At 50.1% G+C, this 22,101-nt stretch overlaps 1 protein-coding gene across 3 annotated transcripts; it reads left to right on the top strand.

The window, feature by feature from the left end:
* The first annotated feature begins 462 nt into the window (after positions 1 to 462).
* On the top strand, positions 463 to 21,683 carry LOC309642477 (neuropeptide Y receptor type 4-2). Of its 3 annotated transcripts, none has more exons than XM_082424071.1 (2): positions 463 to 5,276; positions 10,428 to 21,683. In XM_082424071.1, the coding sequence occupies exon 2, from the start codon at positions 10,468 to 10,470 to the stop codon at positions 11,599 to 11,601; it is 1,134 nt and encodes a 377-aa protein (XP_082280197.1). In that variant the 5' UTR covers positions 463 to 5,276; positions 10,428 to 10,467; the 3' UTR covers positions 11,602 to 21,683. The 3 variants fall into 3 exon arrangements, with proteins under 3 accessions (XP_082280197.1, XP_082280196.1, XP_082280198.1); XM_082424070.1 differs by lacking the exon at positions 463 to 5,276 and adding an exon at positions 5,287 to 5,538; XM_082424072.1 differs by lacking the exon at positions 463 to 5,276 and adding an exon at positions 5,549 to 5,780.
* The last annotated feature ends 418 nt before the right edge of the window (positions 21,684 to 22,101 follow it).

Below are 22,101 nucleotides of genomic sequence, written 5' to 3'. Positions count from 1 at the left end.
CATTGCTACTGGGGTGCTCACTGCTCCCAGGCTGTCTCAGTGGACAGAACAAAAAGTGCGTGTGTGTGTGTGTGTGTGTGTGTGTCTCACTATTACATTAATATTTATCTCTATATATTGAAAACCATTAATTTACATAATACCTCTAACTCTAATTCAAAGCCACAGGGCTCATTCTGGTTTTCTCCCCTTCTGTATTTGTAACTGCCTTCTGAATCAGTGAGAAAACTGGCTCCCATCATTCTTAATATATTTGCTTTGCTTGGTTGATCCCCCTGCATGGAGCCAACTTCCCATAGTAGGACACCCTCCCACCAGCACCTCATTCTGCTTGGGCTTTGGCATTCCACCTTGGCGGTTCCCTTTTCTTGTGTGGACACCCTCTTCATTGTATTTGGGCTCTGACACTGTGCGTTGGGCTACTAAATCCCTGCTCCCCTGTATGGTTACTCTCTTTGTTCTGTTCTGGCTCTGACATCCCATGCCAGACCCTCCCCACCATGGGGTGCTCTGCTCTCACAGTGCTGGGCTGCTCCAGTAGCTGCCCTACCCTGTGCAGATGTACTCCTCCCTACTCAGCTCCAACACCCACCTGGTCTGCCCCTTATGGGGACATCCTCTCATTCCACTTGGGCTCCAACTCCCTGCTCTTAGCCTCTGAGACTCCCTAACCCTGGCCCATCCTCATGAATGCTGAGTCTCTGGTGATGGTGCCATGCCTCTAGACTATAGCAGCTAATCAGGTAGCCCTTCCTCCACAGTCCCCTGGTTCTGTGACTCGATTGTCTCCCCTGATTCCATGAGCTGTAGGGTGGTAACTTCTTTTGCTAGTCTTTGACTGCCTCACCATATCCTGTATTTTCCCTTAACTCTGCCCACACCTCTCTGTTACCTTCCCATTAAGATCTCTTCATGTGACTATCTGGGGGTGAACTCTCCTGCTTAGAGTACGACTGATATGCTACCTTTCATTTTCTTGGTTCTCCCTTCCTGGAAATTTTATTAATTGGATAATGGATCATTTGCATTGATCATCTGTGCCTCTTATTTTTGCATAGGGTTTCCATCTTTTTGTGTTTTTGCTCTACATTATGAGACATTTCTTTACCTTCCCAATATTCCCATCCCTCCCAATAAAATATTTTTCAGTTTCAGCAATCATACGTTTAATTTTCAAGGGTTCTTTTTTGCTTTCTTGGTCTCATGTTTTCATAGCAATCTGCTCTTATTTGCTGGATTCAGCAACTTTGTTAATCTCCCTAAGGATTAATGGAAGTTTCTGGTCTCTTAACGTTCTTTTCTATTTCCTGAGGTACTTCAGCTTCTTTTGAGGCCAATTATTTTGTTTATTTATCTTGACGTTTTTTTCTTTTGTGCTGTTGACTTTCTGAATGTATGGGACTCTTTGGTTCTCTGTTCATAAGAATGGGAAAATAAATGGATTTTCCTGGATAGCTGATGAGGCTTTCCTCTGCTATGTGTCTTCCAGGGAAAAAGCAAGACAGCTACCCGGGAGCTCTCTGTATGGGCGACATACTTGTCAGCTTCCCTTTAGAATGAGCAGGTGGAAGGTCAGGGATATTTCACAGAGGGCTGTGTCTCCAAGAATGAGTAGGAGTTTTCCAAGTGCAAAATGAGCTCAATGAGTCCAGGTTGTAGAAGCAACATCTACACAAGCCTGGATGTGTAAAACACAATGATATTCCCTAAAAATGAAGAGTTTATGTGGAGAAGGAGTCTGGGGGAGGCACCTTAGGAAACCTTAAGGAGAAATAGTGTCAGACTGATTTTATTTATTTATTTATTTAATCATTTAGAATTTGTTTTCAAATTTTTACTAGGATATAATTTATATATAGCCCAGTGCAGATATCTTAATTGATGAAGTTATGTGTATTTATACACTCAAGTGACAAGCACCCAGATGGCGATATAAAACATTTCCATCACCCCAGAAAGAGTGTCAGGCTGACTTTACAGGCTCCCATGGCTGAGCACGTAGAGCCTGTTAGGACCCTGTTGGACTAATTCAGGAGAGAGGTGTGGATCGTGCCGTGTGGCTGGAGAGGTTTTCAACTAGAATTGGTAGGGACTGCTCATTAGCTGTGGGTAGGGAGCTCAGGGAGGTGGACAGGCACATAGGACACACGAATGATAACAGCAGCCACAGATCTCCAGGATGTGTTTCCTGCCAGGGACTGTACTAGGAGCTATTTGCATCTCATCTCATTTTTTCTCAAGCAAGATTTTATTACTGGCTCCATTTTACAAAAGAGAATCTGAGTCTTAGCGAGTTGGCTCCCATGCCCGGCTCCTGACCACTCACCACACTGGTTCTCAGGATGCTCAAAGTAACAGCAAATTGCCAGCAAGGAAGTGGATTGGGTCCATCTTTGCTTCCTGACCCTCAGCTTTCTCCATCAGACCAAGGACAGCATTGATTGACTTTGCAGTGGACTGAGAGTTCAAACTTTGAGCTGTCGAGGGCCAAACACACCTGTTTGACTCCAAGGTGATTCACGTGGAACATTCCTAAGGGGGCAAGAAGTGAGGTCTGTCACTAAGCTATTAAGGAAGGACAATGTCTAGGAGGTTGGACAAAGCCAGATACTTTTATGGTGCAGGGAAAACCCTATTGAGCCCCTTCCCCAGAGACTGCAGAATGCAGCCTGGCCACTGGCAGGACCTCCCAGACTGGGGTCCTGGCCCCAGATGCTAGCGAGTGGGGAAGTACAGCTCCCGGTTTCTTGCTCATGGGCTTTGCTTTCTTGGGGAGCTCCAGATATTCTTGCTCTGCTCTGTTCAGGGCTCAGCTGCCACCAGGGGTTGCTGTTTCCTTCCCCGGCTGAGCAAAGGGTCTGATAGTTAGCTCCTGCTGTGTTGGTTTAACTAGGAATGTCTGCTATCAGGCACTCCTTCCCCTTCTCGGGGGCTCTCCGGTGCTGAAGAAGGAGTTCGGACTTTGGGTTCAAACCCCAACCCAACCATCTACAATTTGGATGACTGAGACAAGTCATTCCACTTCTTCGAGCCTCAGTTTTCTCACCTGTGAAATGGGATGATCATACTTCACAAGGTGGGAGTGAGGATGGAATAAGGGAAAGTGCTGCTGCCTGGCACGGAAGCTGGTCACTATTTTCACTGCTCCCTCAGCTGCTCTCTGATCCATGGGGGCTCAGGCTCAGGCCTGGGAGCCCTGGGCAGTTGCTCAAAGGGCTCACCTGTAAGACCTCAGCCCTTGGCCCCAAACAGCTTCCCCACGAGGAGGAGGTGTCACTGTCTGAGTTCTTGCCCACACAGAGAACAGGTGTCTATAGGTGAATGGTTTCTGGACAGGAAAGACTCTTCACTTTATTATTTTTTTATTTTTTACTTTTTTGGCCGCGTTGCGTGGCTTGTGGGATCCTAGTTCCCTGACCAGGGATTGAACCCCTGCCCCCTGCAGTGAAAACACAGAGTCCTAACCACTGGACCACCAGGGAAGTCCCAAATACTCTTCACTTTAGACTCCTGGAAGCCATCATTATGATTAAGTTCCGTCAAATGCATTCCTTCTTTCCTTTGTCGAATGCTGTCACTGTATATGGACCCATGCTGGGCTCTGAGGGCAGAGACAAGGAATAGTGCCCTAGACATGGGGAGTATGTTGTGTAAACATACAAGCAGGCTTTGCCACCTGCCTCTGCAGCAGAGCACAGAAGGCTGCAGGAATGCGTCACGGCACAGGGGACCTCGGAGCTGGGCTGCGAAGGAGGAGCAGCATTTTCCCAGGCAATCAAGGCAGGGACGAGAGTGGTCCTGAAAGAAGACATGGCAGCTGCAAACCTGGAGGGGCCAGTGAGCAGAGGCGTGGGTGTTTGGCAGACTGGATCTGAGTGTTTCTTAGCTGAGTGACTTTGGGTAAGTTGCTCAATGCTTGAGTCTCACTTGGCTTCATCAGTAAAACAGAAATAAAAATGCCCACCTCTCAGGGCTGTTGTGATGTTCCAATAGGGTAATGTCTGCAGAGCCCACATGGGCCATAAATGACAGCTGTCATTCTAGAAAGGGCCACTGCCCACAACTCTGGAAACATTTCCATAGTCGGCACCATGGATGGTGCCTCTGGGGTTACTTGGTGTGTGTGGGGGAGTGGCTGGGAGGTCTGGGCTGTGTCCTGTGGGTCATGGGGAGCCATGGAAGGCTTTTTTTCCCCCCCAGCTTTATTGAGATATAGTTGACATATAACATTATGTACACTTAAGGTGTACAATGAGTTGATTTGATACATTTATATATGGCAAAAGGATTACCGCCATAGCATTAGCTTATACCTCCATCCCGTCACATAATTACCATTTCTTTTTTTCGTGGTGAGGACATTTAAGATCTACTGTCTTAGCAACTTTCAAGTATATAATACAGTATCATTAGCTATAATCACCAAGCTGTACATTAGATCCCCAGAACTTGTTAATCTTATAACAGGAAGTTTGGACCCTTTGACCAATTATCTCCCCATTTCCTCAACCCCCTGGCCCCTGGTAACCGCTGCTTTACTCCACTTCTGTGAGTTGGAGCCATGGAAGGTTTTAGAGAAGAGTTGTGCATGTCGGATACTTAGGAAGTGCCCCAGAAGCAAAGCCTACTCTCAGGAGGTCCTCCAAGTACACACGTGATTTTTCCATGTGGCCTTCTGGAGGAAATTTTAAGTTAGTGTATTCAAAATTGGAGCAGCCTTTGTAATAAACACTGTCCCGTTTCAGGCAAGTCCTGTTTCACGTGGACTCCAATGGAGAAGTGCTTTCTCATTTGATTCTTGTTGCAACAATCTTGGAGGCCTTTCCAGGATCTACCAGGGCCTCCCTGACTGTTCCCACATGCACCTCTGAAAGCCCTGACATTCTCCAGCCACACCGCCCTTCTGTGATCTCCAGTGAGCAAATGCCTCCAGTCTCACGGCCTTTGCCCTTACTGTGCCCTCTGCCTGGCCCACATATCTAAAGCTGAACCATTTCCCCACAGCATCTCACTCCCTGCAATAACTTATTAACTTATTTACTTTTTTCTTGTCCCTGATGGGCCTTCTCCCCCCAGGGCTGGGAACTCCGGGATAACACAAGGATGGGAACTCTGTTTTGCTCAGCTCTGTGTCTAGCAGGAGAGCCAGGTTCATAGGAGGCCTGTAGTTAATATTTGTGAACGAGTTTATGAAAGGCAGGTCTTCTTATGCGCATTTCATGGATGAGGACACTGGGGCTCAGAGAGAACACCAACAGGGCAGTTCCAGCCCGCTGGTGTGTAGGGTCGAGGTGGGCGTGGGGGAGGCCGGCGTGCGGGGCTGCAGCTCCTGGCGCACGGCGGACGGGAGGGCTCGCGGCCGCAGCTCCGGAGCAGGCGCCTGGGTCGCCGGCGGCCGGCCGGAGCGTCCTCATGGGCGGTGCAGGCGGCAGACTGGGCGGGCACTGGCGGCGGCGGCGCGGGAGGGAGCCGAGCGGGCGGGGAGACGGGCAGGGCGGCTCCGCTCCGCACGCAGAGAGCGCCGGGCCGCCGGAGCAGGTGAGACCGGCGCGGGCCCTGCGATTTGCCCCGTGGATCCCAGGGGCGGAAGGGACCCGGGCCCGAGGGGTCCCCGGGAAGCCGCGCGCTGCCTCTGCCGGGGCCTGGGGAGGGGTCGCCAGGAGGGCTTCGCAGGGGCTCAGAGCCGCGCAACCGGGGCGGTGCGGGGAACCCTGCTCCTCGAGCGGACTTGGGCTCCTTCAGTCTCACCTGTCCTCACCTGTGTGCTGCCGGGAGAGGAGGTAAGGGGTGCGTGGAAAATGTGGGCGCTGCGGGCTTTAGGAGACAGAAGCTGTTTGCTGAAATTTCAGGAAACAAAGCAGACATCCTTCTCTCCATTCTTACCTCGTGGGAGAATTGATATTATTTGTATTATCCATTAGTTTTCCCCTGAGTGCTGGGAAGGCAGGCTGCAGTGGAGGCCTCCCCCCTTCCCCCCCGGGTTGCAGGTGTTCCCACCTTGTCACGAGAGCTGCTTGGGAACTAAACCCGGAGACACTATTTCACTGACTTTTCACAATAGTCTGCCTTCCCGCTCCCATAATCACCACCCCCTGGAGTGTGCCTGGAGGACCTGAGGTCTCCTGGTCCTCACTGGGCATCTCTGAAGAATGCAGTGGGAAGTGAGGGACAGTCTTGGTGTGAGGGCCCTCGGGGGAACTCCAAATCACCCAGAAGGGTCTGAAGTGGTCGTAGTGGCCCCAGCTCAGCAGCCCTGGGGAGTGGATGCGATCACCTTGAGGTGATCCAGGTGAAGAGTTGCATTGCTGGAGGCTGCAAGGGACAGACACTCGCTTGTGATAGCCCTTCAAGCCCACGTCTCTCCCCTGGGAGCTGTGCTCTTGTGTCTGCCCCGGCGAGGGGCCTCTGGGGTTCCGAACTGTGTCGGGAAGGAGGCAGCTCTATCTAGGAGTGTCATTCCATTAGGGACTCCAAACCCGCATCTGCTTGGGAAGGATGAGGGGCTGGAGAGGCTGGGCTGTCCGCAGAGCTGCCCCGGGAGGAGGGGGGTCTGAGCCAGCATGCTGGGACACGAGGCCAGGGGACGCTGGGCAGCTGCCACCCCACCTGGGGCATCTTCTCACTTGGCCGAGCCACATCCCGGCACCCCCAGGTGCTCACCCAGTCACGCTTTGTTGGGGACCTTGGATGTCCATCTCCAACCCTGCCTCTACTGCTCCGCCTACCCCACATTAGTTCACCTCCTGCTTCAAGACAGGCCCCGCTCCTCTTTCCTCCTTTTCAAAATCTCTCTGTCTGGCAGGGCCTGGTGCAGGGGGCTTCAGAATCAGACTGACCAGGGTTCCAGTTCAGCTTTGCCACTTACTGACTGTGGGGACGTTGGCTAGGTCCCTTCATCTAACTGGGCCTCAGTGTTCTCCTCTTTGAAATGGGGCTGATATTAGATCCAACCATATGAATTTGCTGTCTTTGCAGGTTGAAAGTGGTTGGATACTGGCAATTTCATATGGTTCAGTCTAGTAATGCCTTCCTCCCAGGGCTGCGGTGTGCATTAATGCTCAGGGAGATGTCTTGTGCCCAAAGCTCAGTGAAGGCTAAAGTCCCTTCTGCCCTCTGTCTCCCAGCAAAGTGTGCGCTCTCCAGGGTGAGGCAAGACACCCCCCCTCCTTGGGCTCTCTGCAAGACTGGGCTCCCGCCTTCCCTCCTCTGCCTGTCTTTCCAAATTCCCCTTCCTGCTCCTCTGGGTATGGCAGGCTCAGTTGCTTCCATTCTCTCCCCAACCCCCGCCCAGGTACAGCCCCTGAGGCTGCTTGGGCCTCCCATGTGTCTGCGGGACCAAACTCAGACCAGAGTCACCTCTGCATGCGTGCTGCCACTGCCTTCTCCCTACTGCCCCTGTGCACTTTCTGCAAAAGGAATCCAGCTTTCGTGCTGACCTGGGGCTCAGGGGTTTGAATTATTACTGCCTTGCCCCTGGAGAATGCTTCTGGAAATCCTCAGTTCCTGTGTACAGAGGGCCTTTCTGGGGTAGGGGCTTATGGGGTGGTCCCCTCCCTGGTGTTCCCTTCCAGCATCTGCAGCTCTGGAGAAAGATGCAAGGGCCAGCTGGCAGTTCTGCTCCTTTCTTGGTCCCCCCAAAGATCTCCTTCCCATGTTGATGCTCTCCCAGCCCCAGCACTTCCCTCCTCTGCCCCAGTCCCAGAAGCTGCTGGGAAGGGCTGATTTGGGTTCAGGCATCTGTGTGGTCTAATCAGCAGGGACTGGTGTGGGGTTTCCTGGCTCACTGGTGACCATCCCTTGTGTTAGCTCTTTATGGATTCTCTGAGAAGAGGGCTGCAAGCCAGGCAGATCCCCAGTGCTGCCTTCGGCCCTCCCCCTCCTCCTGTCTTGGCCCTTTCCCTCAATCTATTCTCTACATCCAAGTGACCTTTCTGGAATGAACTTGGGCTTGCTGGCAGCCTTTCAGCAGCTCACCCAGCATTCCTGGTCTGGCCCACCTCTCCAGCCCATCTTTTGCCACTCCCTTCCACCTACTCTAGGCTCTAGTTATTCTGAACTGCTTACTGTTCTCTGAGGAGGCTTTCTTCTTTCCTGCCTCCTTGCCTTTGTACCCTGTTCCCTGTACCTTGAATTCCTTCCTCCACCTTGTCTATTTGGATAGTTAACTCCTCTTCATCCTTTGAGCCCTGGATCCATGTCCCCTCTTCTCTCATCTCCCTGCTTCCTTCCTTGATCTCCCAGCTCACAGGCATTCCATTCATACTGGTTTTGGCGATGGCAGTGTGGCATTGAGGTTCATCTGTGTTCTTGGTGGCTAGTTCCTCTGGTCTGGGAGGGACATGGCTGTATAAGTCATCTTTGCAGACCTTGTTTCTAGCGTGGGACTTGCTACATGCTTATTGAGTGAATGAATGAACGAAGCAGGGAGGATTTTCTGGAGCCCTCCCCATCTAGTAATGGCACTCTGATCATGCTGAGCTTGGCCAGTTTGGAACCAATGGTGTTGTTTCCCATTGTTGACCCAGCCCTGGCTGTTGATCAACCAGAGTCTTGGGTTTCCATCTTATTTGCTGCTTCTGAGCACAGTGTATCTGCCACAGTTTCATGCAACTATGGCTGTTTTTTCACTCAAATACTGGACCTTATATTTCGGCCTGGTATATTTCATTTTGTCACATTCAATTCCAAATGACTCTTTTTTTTTTTTAATTTTATTTATTTATTTATGGTTGTGTTGGGTCTTCGTTTCTGTGCGAGGGCTTTCTCTAGTTGCGGCAAGTAGGGGCCACTCCTCATCGCGGTGCGCGGGCCTCTCACTGTTGCGGCCTCTCTTGTTGCGGAGCACAGACTCCACACGCGCAGGCTCAGTAATTATGGCTCACGGGCCCAGCTGCTCCGCGGCATGTGGGATCTTCCCAGACCAAGGCTCGAACCCGTGTCCCCTGCATTGGTAGGCAGACTCTCAACCACTGCGCCACCAGGGAAGCCCCAAATGACTCTTTTTGCCCGAAGACTGTGGTTCCAGAAAAATCCTCTTGCCTCTGGGATTGGGTAGCTGAAATAACCAGATTATAAACTGTCATTCGAATTCATGACGATCTTGTACGTGGCAAAATGTGACTCATCTTTATAAGCCAAATTAAATGTACAGTGAGTGACATTTTTGATGGCTGACAAATAGGTTTTATTGACCTCTGGTTAATTTTGGCTATACCCTATAAAAACTGTCTCTAACTTAGCACTTGAACATAAAGAACATATATAATGTTCACAGTTCACAAATAGACACGACCATTATAAGGCCTTAAAGAATATCTGAAATAGGGTATTCCTCTATGAACAGTACTTATTAAAAAGGGGGTCCAAGGACCATGTGCATCGGAGACATATGGGTCAGTTGTTAAAATACAGATTCCTGGGCCCCATCCTGGACTCACTTAACTGCATCTCCTGGTGAGGGATTCCGGAATCTGTGCTTTCAATCTGCTCCTAGAATGATTCTGATGTCTCCTGAAGGTTGAGAACTGCTTGTGGGATTAGTGATGACTAGAGAAGTCATGAGGAAGGTGAGCCCCAATGGTGTGTGATGATACGGTGGCGCTCCATGTCAAAATATCTGTCATTGACGTTACCACCTGGAGGCTCTGGAGTCCAAATTCCAATTAAGTCTTGGCAGAGGGTCCCTTGTGTTGAGGCACCAGAGGAAAACGGCCAGGCTGGGCCGGGACATGGAGGTATGGCCCAGGCTGGTGTCTGGGAGCTGCAAGCTGTGACTTGAGCATAAGCATGGAGGGGACCCATAGGGAAGGCAGTGGGCATCCCTTGACCTTGGCCTGGTGTGTGTGTACACATAGGGGTCAGGAGGAGAGAGCTGGTGTGCTGATGCCCCAGTCTTTGCATACCTGGCTGTCTTCAACTCTGCCATGTGTCACCTGAGAAACAAGGCTGGCAGGGCAAGTAGGGGCTGAGACCAGGAGGGCACACTGTGTGTCAAGCCCCGAGGTTTTTGTTCTGTCCTAAAGGGGGTGCCATGGAAGGACCTGAGCACATGGCAGAATGTGTTGCTGTCTCTATTTGCATAAAATGTGATAAGGGGATTTCTACCCGTGTTCCCTAAATAATTCTGTCCCTGAACTCTGCAAACAACAGTCCAACTTCTTTATCATCAAAATAGCCTCAAACTCTGAGGTCAGAGGGAATTTGTGGAACAGGTTCTGACGTCAGACAGACCTGGGTTTGTATCTGGGCCCCATTACTTATTAGCTGTGTGACTATGGGCAAGTTGCTTTACATCTCTGAGCTTCAGGTCCTCTAGGTCTCAGCCTTGGGAAGGAAGTAGCCATGAACCTCTCTACCTGGTCCCCACTCTTCCCTGGATTCCACACAGGAGGCACTATCCTTCAGTGCCGTTTGTCTTTGCTTTGCAGATGTCATCATTGAATCTCCTGGAATCTTTTCACATCCACCATGAACATCTCTCACTTCCTGGCCTTGCTGTTCCCAGAATCCCCACAGGGTCAAAACAGGAGCAAGTCAAGTTCTCTGTACACTTCATACAACTTCTCTGACTACTGCCAGGATTCCATAGACCCAATGGTCTTCATTGTCACCTCCTACAGCGTTGAGACCATTGTGGGAGTCCTGGGCAACCTCTGCCTGATATGTGTGACCATTAGGCAAAAGGAGAAGGCCAATGTGACCAACCTGCTTATTGCCAACCTGGCCTTCTCTGACTTCCTCATGTGCCTCATCTGCCAGCCACTCACGGCTATCTACACCATCATGGACTACTGGATCTTTGGCGAGGTCCTTTGCAAGATATCGGCCTTTATCCAGTGTATGTCGGTGACAGTCTCCATCCTCTCGCTTGTACTTGTGGCTCTGGAGAGGCATCAGCTCATCATTAATCCAACAGGCTGGAAACCCAGTGTCTCCCAGGCCTACCTGGGGATTGTGGTCGTCTGGCTCATTGCGGGCTTCCTTTCCCTGCCCTTCCTGGCTAACAGCATCCTAGAGAATGTCTTTCATAAGAACCACTCCAAGGCTCTGGAGTTTCTGGTGGATAAGGTGGTCTGTACTGAGTCCTGGCCACTGGACCATCACCGCATCATCTACACCACCTTTCTGCTGCTCTTCCAGTACTGCATCCCACTGGCCTTCATCTTGGTCTGCTACGTTCGCATCTACCAGCGTCTGCGGAAGCGGGGGCGGGTATTCCGCAAGGGCACCTGCAGCTTTCGGGCTTGGCAGATGAAGCGGATCAATGTGATCCTTGTGGTAATGGTGGCTGCCTTTGCTGTGCTTTGGCTGCCCCTGCATGTGTTCAACAGCCTGGAGGACTGGTACCATGAGGCCATCCCCATCTGTCATGGCAACCTCATCTTCTTGGTGTGCCACCTGCTTGCCATGGCCTCTACCTGTGTCAACCCTTTCATCTATGGCTTTCTCAACACCAACTTCAAGAAGGAGGTCAAGGCCTTGGTGCTGACTTGCCAGCAGAGCGTCCCTGTGGAGGAGTCCGAGCATCTGCCTCTGTCCACAGTGCACACGGAAGTCTCCAAAGGGTCTCTGAGGCTCAGTGGCAGGTCCAACCCCATCTAGCCAGGTTTAGGGCTTCTCTCTGCCATGTTCATTACCAGCCTCCCTCACTTAGCTAAGTGGGCACGTTGCAAGCTGGGGGTGGCACTGGCTTTGTGGGGCCCAGATAGGGTAGCAAGAGCCTGTTTTTGCATCCATTTGCCTTGTGAAGCCGAGCATTCTGATGGTTCAGCTATTGTTCCTGGGAGAACTCTGAGTCTGGATTCTGCAGGTCACACACAGTATGTTGTGTATCCTGAGCAGATGCCAGAGCCGGAGATGGTCTGATTGATGGTCTGTAGTTCATTCTGGTAGCTCAGCCACAGATGCCCAGCACGGGAGCCCAGGGATTTCACTTCCACCGGTGAGGCTGCAAGGCCATGGTGGGGTGAGGGGAAGAACACGTGGAGTCAGAGTTCTGGACCTTGGTAAACCCCTAACCTCTGTGGGAGACGATGTTTGTGGATGGGCTTTGTAAGTGGTAAAGAGTTCTATGGAGGCAAGACAGTGGGATTACTGTATATCGTTAGCACATCCAGCTGCAGAGAAGGGACCCTGGCAGCCTGTTCGCACTCCTCTGCAGTAGGAAAATCAGCCCCGAGCAGCAGGAATTCCAGGGTTCACATCCTACTCCACCCTTTTTCTCTTTCTTTGCATCTGCCACCTTGAATGGAAATAAGCCTGCAAGTATCTCTCCTTGATAAGACTGTGGGCCCCTTGAGGGTGACATCTGTATTGTCAAAGAGCTTGGGTCCCCTATGCCTGGGACAGTCCCTGGCACAGGGAGAGAGCTCCAGAAAGATTGACCATGGTGACAAGAAAGGTAGCAGGTGCCCCTGCTGAGTGCTCAGCTGAGGACAGCACCCTGTGCCACAGTCCAGTGTAGGAAGGGCTCAGGCTGCTGCAGCCACACTCTCTCGCCTGCCCTTCCTTGCCTCCCAGGACCTCTCTTGACAAGGCAGCTGGCCAAGGACTCTGCGACCCTCCCCAGTCCACCCACTGCAGAGACTTTCAGTACTTAAGGCCATGACTCCAGCCTCCTTCGTTCCACGCTGCCCCTGAGCTGACTTGCCCCAGGTGATGTGTCACCGTTCTTCCGAAGCCTCCCCAGGACTTTGGGCTTCCCAGCAGCTTTCAGTAATGGCTGGGCCAGGGAGGGAGTTCTTAAAGTCTGGGGCACGGGCTGGAAGGAGCAGAGTGTCCCCCTTCCTCCAGCCAGCCTGGGAAACGGAGAAAGGGCTACGATGAGTGTGAATATCTCACCCATGGAGGTCAAGGTTCAGGCTTCTGGATCCAAGGCTTCATCTGTGTGTGGACCAGACAGCTTGTCCTTGCAGAAAGGGAAATGTCAAGATTGCTTGTGGGCCACCTTGGATGGGATGTCCAGGCCTGGTTGTACCTGCTCAGACCTGCAGAGTGGCTAGTGGCTGGACCCACCGTGGCCTCCCGGGGCAGGGTATTCAAGTCCCCAGACCCTTCGAGGGGCCTCACTGTGAGGCCCCTAGGGTTGGCTCTACACAGGGCATCTGGCAAAGGGCCAGGTAGCAGGAGCTTGAACAGCCACATTTGATCATCTCTCTGGCCTGGCCTCTGACCAGGAACCCGTACAGCTGACACCAAAGACAACGGCTCTTTGAGTCACCAGCTCCCTTCCTGGAACTGTTTGTTTTGCCCCAACTTTTGGTCACATCTCTCATTCCGTTCCTTTGCTCACCTTTATCCTGGTTTTTTGGACAGATTGTTGAGCCATTCTCTTGGTTGCAGCCTGTGCTTGTCCTCTGGTGCCACCTGCTGCTGGCTGCTCCAGGTAACCACCTGCCAGTAAAGCCCAGACCCTGGGACCCATTCCAGAAAGATGTCATTGCTCAAGCTCCGCAAGGAACTGGGGGCCTCAGGCCCCTCCAGATCCCATACAATTGCCTTGAGTTTGTGTGTCATCACTCATCTCAGTGGTGCCAAGATGCTTGGGGACAAGGATGCTTTAGGGTGCTAGCATGCTTGAGGACTGGGGGACCAGGCTGAGCATCTGGTGAAGGTGCTTGGCATTGGGAATTCGGGTAGCGGATGGAAGCCTCGCTGAGTATCTTCTGTGCTCCCCTCACCTTGCTGGGTTGGCGCAACTTGCCTGGATGGCTGTCTCCTGCTCCTGGTTCCTAATGACCCTTGGGGTTTCCCATTTATCCAGCACCTTTGGCACTTGAATCTCAAAGTGTACTCAGAAGACCAGCAGCCTTAGCATCACTTGGAGCTTGTTTGGCATGTAGAATCTCTCTTCCCACCCCAGACCTATTGAATCAGAATCTGCGTTTTATCAAGATCTCCGAGTTAATGGTGCAAACATTTGAGAAGCTCTCCTCTAGGAAACAGATTGCCCTGGAGCCTGGAGCCAGTCGGTGAGCCCCTTTAGACACCCACCGTGGGATCTACAGTAGAGCCATAGGAATCCTAGTTCTAGAGATATGGCTGTAAAATGGTATTGCTGAAAAGGTAGATTCAGTTTTGATTGCATATCTGGCTGCATGTGGACATATTTCTTGTGGCCTTTTCCTTCCTTCAATAAATATTTGTGAAATGAACAGTTTGCATGGTTATATTCTTGGCGGACATGCTCCTCTGTATTCTGCTCTGTTTCACTTAAAACTGTATCATCAACAGTTTTCCATCTCGCTGGATATTATTTTTGCCAGCTGGTTAAGAATCTAGAAAATGCTCCAGTGAAAGCTGGTACCTCTGAACAGCATCTCTCTTTAGCTCTTGGAGGGGCCTTCTCTCACCCAGAAAATAGACCTGCCCCTGATAGTAGTGGGAGGAACCCATCTTCATAGGAGCACCATGGCTGGAATTGGAGACTCACACCGACAAAGACTGCCTGGGGACACTCAGAGGGTGCAAAACCTTATTGAGTCCTGTCGATGAGAATGTAAATCCTGCCTAACTTTAGCCTTTCCTTATTATTTTTATTTCTTATTTTTTGGCTGTGCTACGTGGCTTGTGGGATCTTAGTTCCCCGACCAGGGGTTGAACCCGGCCCATGGTAGTGAAAGCCCTGAGTCCTAACCACTGGACCGCCAGAGAACTCCCAAGCCCTCCCTTTTTAAAGAAATGACCTTGACTTGTTTTTTCCATCATAAAAGTAATCATATTCATTTAAAAAAATATGCAAAATAAAAATAAAATGAAAAAGGAAATCATATTTCACCACCCAAAGATGATTACTGTTTACATTTTAGGGAGTTATTTCTTTAGTTTTTATATACACAGTGTTAGGGTGTTTTTTTATTTGTTTGTTTGTTTTTTTAAAACATGGTTGAGATCATACTGTGAGCATATGCAGATTTACATGTAAATTTAAGGATTATTTTATCTTTTTTTGCTTAACTTTATAAGAATTTTTATTCATTCATTCAACAAATATCAGTTACATGGTAGGTGCTGGGGGTAAGTGATAAATAAAATAGACACCATCCCTGTTCTCAGGGAGTTTATAATCCAGTCAGTGGGTCCATCCTGCATCCTTAATCATTATCTATTGTGGCATATTTAGATGTTCCTAGACCTATTATAAATAATTCTGTGACAAATGTCTATGCAGAGAACTTTCTTCTGTATTTGGAATTATTTCTTGAGGAGAGATTTCCAGAAGTGGAATTAGTGGGTCAAAGGGCATGGACATCTTTCAAGGCTCTTGATGTGTATTGCTAAACTGATTTCCCAAGAGGCTGGAATGATTTCCACTCCCTGAATAGTGCCTGCTTCCCTGTACCCTGGACACTGTTGAAAAATTACCATTAATGAAAAGACCCCCATGTTCACTCGATCTTGTTTTCCTCTCATTCACTCACGAGCATCGCTCCAACATCACCAGTTTTCTGAGCTCCCCTTCACACGAAACTCCTCCAGAGGCTTGTGGAATCTCGAAGTCTCTGCTTCTCCTCCTCCCATGCTCTTTTGTCCATCCAAGTAGCTCTTGCCAAGATCACTGGTGACCTCCGTGTTGCCAAATCCCATGGCCAATTCTCAGTCTTGTCTTATGTGGCAATCAGCATCATGCAGCAGTTGGTCAGTTTTTTCTCTTTGGAACTCCTTCTGCATGTGACTACTTCAGGATGCCATACTTGTCATTCTCTCCTGACTCACCGGGCACTCCTTCTCAGGCTCCTTTCCTGGGCTCTCATCTCCCTGACCTTGGAACATTGGCCTGTCCCCAGGAAGCCATGGAGCCCATCTGCTCTCATTCCCTAGGTGGGCTCATCCAGGCTCCTGGCTTTCAGTACCACCAAATGTTTCAATGTCCAGTGCTCCCAAACGGGGATCTCTAGTCTGGACTTCCCCCTGCTCTCCAGATTTGTTTATCCAGCCATTACTTTGTGTTTACTGGACATCCAATCAGCGTGTTCAAAAGCAGACTCCTGATTTGCCTACTCACCTCTTCTTCCTTAATCTCCCCCTTTCAGTAAATGGCAACTCCCTCATTTCATTTCGTTGCATCCCAGTCTTGGGAGCAACCTTCTGTTTACACCCCACATCCAATCCATTAACAAGTTCTGAAAGTTCTGCCTTCAAAATGTATTGAGAATGACCATTTCTCACCTCCCCCATCTCTGCCACCTGGTCTAAGCCAACATCACATCCGCCAATGTTATTGCACTGGCCTTCTCTCTGGTCTCACTTAGAGCGATCCTTTGAAGCCTAAGTCAGGTCCCTCCACACCTCTGTTTAAAACCCTTCGTTAGCTTTCTGCCACTCAGAGTAGAATTCACAGTCCATGGCCTGCCCAAGACATCTGCCTGTCTCCGACGTCACTTCTTACCACCTTACTCTCGCCCACCCCCTGCACCAGTGCTGGCCTCTCTGCTGTCTCTTTAACACTCTAAGATTGCTCCTACCTCAGCCCTCTGTGCTCCCACTCGGGCTGCTTGGAATGCTACCCCTGATATCAATGGTTTCGCTCCTTTGCTCCCTTTACCTTAAGTGAGTTTTTATCAGAAGATTGCTTCCTCAACCATGTTATAAAAATATAAGCCCCCTCACTCTGCATTCCTACTTTATGCCATAGGACCTAGCACCCTATGACATGCTTACACACATTCACTGCTTCACTGTGGAGTGTCTCATTTCCTCATTAGAATATAAACCCCATGAATGCAGGGACCTTGTATGTTTCGTTCACTATCTAGCTCTCAAAAGAGTGTGCATATGGGAGGTGCAGAAGAAATATCTGTAGAGTAATACATTTAAACACTTTTATATTTGATCAGTGAGCATTGATAACTTCAGCCTCTTGTTTGTGGAGTCCAGTCTGGCTTTGTAGGATTTTGGTCCCAGGTTTGATAGCTACTGTGAGCCAACTGTGGACCTTGAGCGGCTCCCTTTGCATATTGCTTTCCGATTCCTCACCTGTAATAATGCTGACTGCTATGTATTTAGTGTCCCAAACACTCTGCTAGACACTACATACATTGCCTCTCCTCAACCCTGGGATTGGGTAGATGAAGAAGCTGAAGCTTAGAGAGGTGAAAAACTTTATCCAAGTTTTCAGAAAGAGCCAGGTTTAAAACCCAATCTGATGGATCCCAAAGCCCATGACTTGGACTGTTGCAGCATGAAAGAAGGCTGACCAGATGGCCTCTAAGCTGCCTTCCAGCTTTCAGCTAGAGAGTTTGAACTTTAGAACAATGGAGAAGTATTGCAGGGCTTTCAGCAGGGGAATGGCGTGGTCAGGTTATATTGAGAGAGAGCACTGTGGCTGAGTTGGCCTGGGTTCCCCTAAAAGCAGAAGCTGAGGCAGAGGCTTAAGGGCTTTTTCTTTATTAGAGAATCCAATCCCAGGAAACAGATTGAGGGACCTGGGGAATGAAACAGGGAAAAAGAGAGAGCCAATTCCAAGGTATTTTATGAGCTGATTGTTTCTAAGAGGCAGATGATCACTTGATTTTTGGTATAACTATCTCAGGACAGTCTGTCTGGAAGGAGAAAGAAGTAAGAATTTATTCATTGGCTCCTTTTTTCCTTTCGTCAAAGGTTCCCCCCATGGAGTTGTGCACTCATAGACACTGAACACACTTTCCCATGAACAGAACAGCTCCAGGAAGAGGTGAAGAGAAGTGTTGTGAGGGTACGAGGTGGGGCGGCATCAGGTCACACCTGTGGGAAGTTGGTTGGAGGCTTGCAGGGCTGGATGATGCAGCGGCCACTGGACCAAGAAGCAGGTGAAAACCAGAGGATCTCAAGTAGGGCAAAAGAGGCCTCTGATGCAGGCAGAGCTAAGTTGGGATGGGAGGTGTTATGGATTGAATTGTGTCCCCCCCCATTCATAAGTAGAAGTCCTAACCCCTGTACCTCAGAATGTGACTTTATTTGGAAGTAGGGGCATTGAAGATGTTCTTAGTTAAGATGAGCTCATAGTGGAGTACGGAGGGTCCCTAATCCAATATGACTGTGTCTTTACAAAAAGAGGAAATTTGGACACAGAGACACTCACACACAGGAAGAATGCCATGTGAGGATGAGGGCAGAGATCTGGGTGATGCTTCTACAAGCCAAGGAAGACCAAAGATTGCTGGCAAACCACCAGAAGTTACTAGAAAGCCATGGACAGATTCTTCCTCACAGCCCTCAAAAGGAACCAAACCTGCTGGCCCTTTGATTTTGGACTTCCAGCCTCCAGAACTGTGAGACAATACATCTCCGTTGCTTAAGCCACCCAGTTTGTAATACTTTGTTATGGGAGCCCTAGCAGACTAATACAGGAGGTGAGATTGAAGAGAGGGAGACCCGTCCCTGTGAGCTATTGAGTCAGCAGGTGTTCAGTAGTTGGAGATAGACCACAATTCAAACTTGTTATGATGAAATAGGGAATTTATAGACTCATGTCATGGGGCTGTCCAAAGGAAGTTCTTTGACTGTAGGCTGGATTCAGGGGTTAAAACAATGACATCAGAGCTCTCCTTTCCTAGCCCCTTAGTCTCTACCACTCTCTCTAATCCCTTGATCCTGCTGGTCTCTTCATGGCTTTACACTCTACATGTGATAGTAAGAGGCCCCACAGCTCCTGTCTTACCTTGGTCCTTGTGAGCCCAAGGAGAAAGAGCATAGCTTTCTCGCCATGCCCAGTAAGAACTCCGGGGAGGATTCTGATAGTTCAGCCCTTAACTGATGACTGTAGCCAAGTGGCTGGAACACTTTCTGTATCCAGGCCTGGATCCCTTGACCACTCCTAGATCAAGATGGTGGGGTCAGCCCCACTTGAATCACATGGATATGCAAGGTTATCATACCAGGGCATAGAGGTAGTCCCCAAAGAAAGTAATGCCAGGCAAGCAACCAAACCAGAAGTGGACTTGGAGAGGATAAATGGATTAGAAAGATACTTGGGTGTCAAATGGACAGGATGACTTGGGTGTGGGAGAGAGAAAGAAGATTCCCAGGTTCCAGACTTGGGAAAGTAGGTATATATCTGGTCCATTTAGTGAGATGGAGAGGGTTTTTATTTTTTTGGTTTATCTTTGGACATGCTGTGTTTGGGGCCCTCTTGGGTGTGCAGATGGATGGCCAGATGCTTGAGTTTGGAGCTCTAGAGAGCTTTGGCCAAGGCCTGACCAAGTCATGCTGAGGGGTGGGGCTGCGTTGTGGCTAGACTGGGGTGTGAGCTGATCTGGAGCTGGATGTGGGCCAAAGGAATTCCAGTTTCCCAGAGCTGAATCTGCTGATAAGACACTGAGGTCAGCAAACAAGGTGGGGTCCTGGGATACGGGGTGTGGTAATGCTCAGCAGGATGCCCTGGTGGACAGGGTAGAGTAAGCCAGGCACAGGAGCTATTTTCCCAGAGATGACACCAGGTAAGCTGCCCTTCATCTGTGACCTGTGGCCTCAGTTCTTTTGAGAATCAAGGACTGTTTCAAGGTCAAGCTTCTTGGCTAGAAGTTGGGAGTTGTTGCTGTGACTTACTGCTTTGTAGGGATACAATGATGCCTGAGAAAATCCTGAAAAGACCTGGAAGTTCTTCAGAGAAGAAATCTGTGATTCTTACACCCTGTTGAGAGATGGTCTGGTGGTGGAGGAGGGGGCACAGCTGTCATCTCTGTCTTAAAGCGGGTCATGCTCACTTGGACCGACATCTTTAGTGACAAGGCCCTTGGCCTGGCCTGGTCTGGTGGTGGGGCTTCTCCCCAGAGTACCTCTTCAAGGCTCTGATACATCTCACAACGGCTGAAGATATACAGACAGATAAGACTGGGGCTTCTGGGTCCTGAGAAGACCCTGGGAAAGGATTCGCAGAGCGTATTCAGGTGCCTTCTTAACCGCCAGCAGCCAGGCCCTTCCTACCTCGGGCAGCTGGGAAGGCATCTGCAGGGTGAACTTGCCAGTGAACCATCGAGCAGGAGGGTGCTTGTGAAGGAGGCTGTATAATCATGGCCCTTGAGGTTTCTAGTTGTTTAAATGTCACCCTTTATTTGAAACTGATTCTTGTCAGACTTTGAAAAGAGTTTGTCGGTGCAATTGGGTACCAGCACGAAGCTCTCTTAAAATACGTTTCCTTTCATTCATGAAGCTGTTAATGGGCATTCGATTAGTCATTCAGTCGACTGCCAAGGAAACCATACTGAAAATGGGTCATGCATTCAGAACAAAGAACTTCCACTCACTGAGATAGCCATATCTCCCTTAAAGATAGTGGGCTTTGTGATGGCCAGCAGCCTGTTGCCACCTTGTAAATGTCATTTGCAGCCCCTTCTGGGTTTGGTAACTTTAAGGTGTGGGGGTGGATCTACAAAGGATTTCTTAAAGAGAGAGACCTCCTTTTCCTACCTTTACTTTTACAGAGCCACATACCTGGAGCTCATGGGAGACCTGTGCCGTACCTGGGCAGGTGTGAGCACCAGCCTTTTCCCCAGACCCCTGGGCACTGTCAGGGTGCGCTGTCAGTTGACAGTGAGGCCTCAGTCACATCCTGGCAGAGGGAATACTGAGGTTCTCATTGGTATATTCAACTATTCAGAGGAAATGGCCAGCACCACATTTTGTCCAGTGTGTAGCTTTAAAACAGTTAAAGATAACATGATTTATATAAGAGAGTGGGTGTTTCAGCATCTGTGAGATCTGAGATCTACAGCTATGGGTAGGGCAGAAGGGCTTGGAGCCTGAGCTCTGGGGAAGGGTATATGCAGCTGATGCCCTTCATCCTTATTCATTGGCACCTTCTCTGCAGATGGCATGACTGAGCCACCTCCAGACAGGCAGGTATGAAAACAACTACGCAGTGCAATGACAAGGGTAATTGTAGAGTCAGGGTGTGGAGAAGGAGCCAGACATTCTCCATGAGGGCATTTGGGGTAACGTGTCTGCAAGTTCACGGGGCCGGCAGGATGGGAAAAGGCTCACTTTGCTGTGAGCAATGGTGAGAGGTAGCAGATCCAGTGCATTTGGGGATGGGGCTGCTGAGGGTAAGCCTGGATGGAGAGGTGAGATCCGGTGGAGGAGGCCTCGCATCCCAGGCTAAGCAGTTTGACTATATCGTGCCGATGAGGGAAGACACTAACAGGTCTTAGCAGAGGGTTCCACGGTTAAGTTTGAGGTTAGGAAAGCTGCCTTTGACTGCAGTGAGAAGAAGGGGTTAGGGTAGTGAGAACTAATGCATTCAGCTGATTCCTGGTTTAGCTGTTCTCTGCAGGCTGGCCTCACAGAGAGGCTGGCCTCCTGCAGAGCTCCAAGGAAGCTGGCTCCAGCTGAATCCTGAAGACGACCAATCTTGGTAGATCACTGCCATGTCATAGGCTGGAACCCCAAACCCTGGCCATGCCAGAGTGGGGCTGCGGCTCCCCAACTCTGAATACTGAGCTGGAAGAGCCGGGCAGATGACCAGAGTTCTGCCAAACCACACTGTGATCAAATCCCGAGTCCTGATCCAATCAGGAGAGGAGCTGCTGCTTCTCTAACCATAAAAGCCCAAGGCCTGGGGTCCCTCTGCTGGAGTCTGACACTAGCCCAGCTAGATCCCATGCACGGCCCGGGAACAGGTCCATGCGCTGTTCTGGAGCTTACCTCTGAGGGTTTCCCCCACTGAACCCTGCTCCAGCAGGCAGCGTGTGGGCCTCCAGGTACTTTTCCCTTGTTTGCTCAAGGAGTTTGCGGCCCTAAGGCCATTTCCACAGCCTTTTGGTTCAGCTTGCCAGAGGGAGGCTGCTCTCATTTACAAGCACAGAGTCCTGACGAATGCGGGGACTTGGAGGATGAGGGGGGTGTGCAGGGCACCTTGATGACGGGGCATGTACTGCTGTGCCCACCCACCTCCTCCTCAGCCCCCCTCCGCTGTCCAAGTCTCTTTCCCACAGCGCGTTACCCAGGTTTGCCCCCCAGCCTAGAAATTATGAGGGCTCTGTGTCTAGTTCCGAGCCCCACAGGGTGTGGTTTGTTGTCCAGAAGGGGTGACTGGACCTCATAGAAGCCTTGTCATCTCATGGTAGCCGTCTTCTCACTGTTCAGTGGATTCCGTGTCACCCGCTCACTGAGAAAGGTCTGGAAAGT

The sequence above is a fragment of the Balaenoptera physalus genome (genome assembly GCF_965194825.1).
Source record: "Balaenoptera physalus genome assembly, chromosome: 14".
Classification (NCBI taxonomy): domain Eukaryota; kingdom Metazoa; phylum Chordata; class Mammalia; order Artiodactyla; family Balaenopteridae; genus Balaenoptera; species Balaenoptera physalus.
This window is presented reverse-complemented; position numbering and strand designations above follow the sequence as displayed.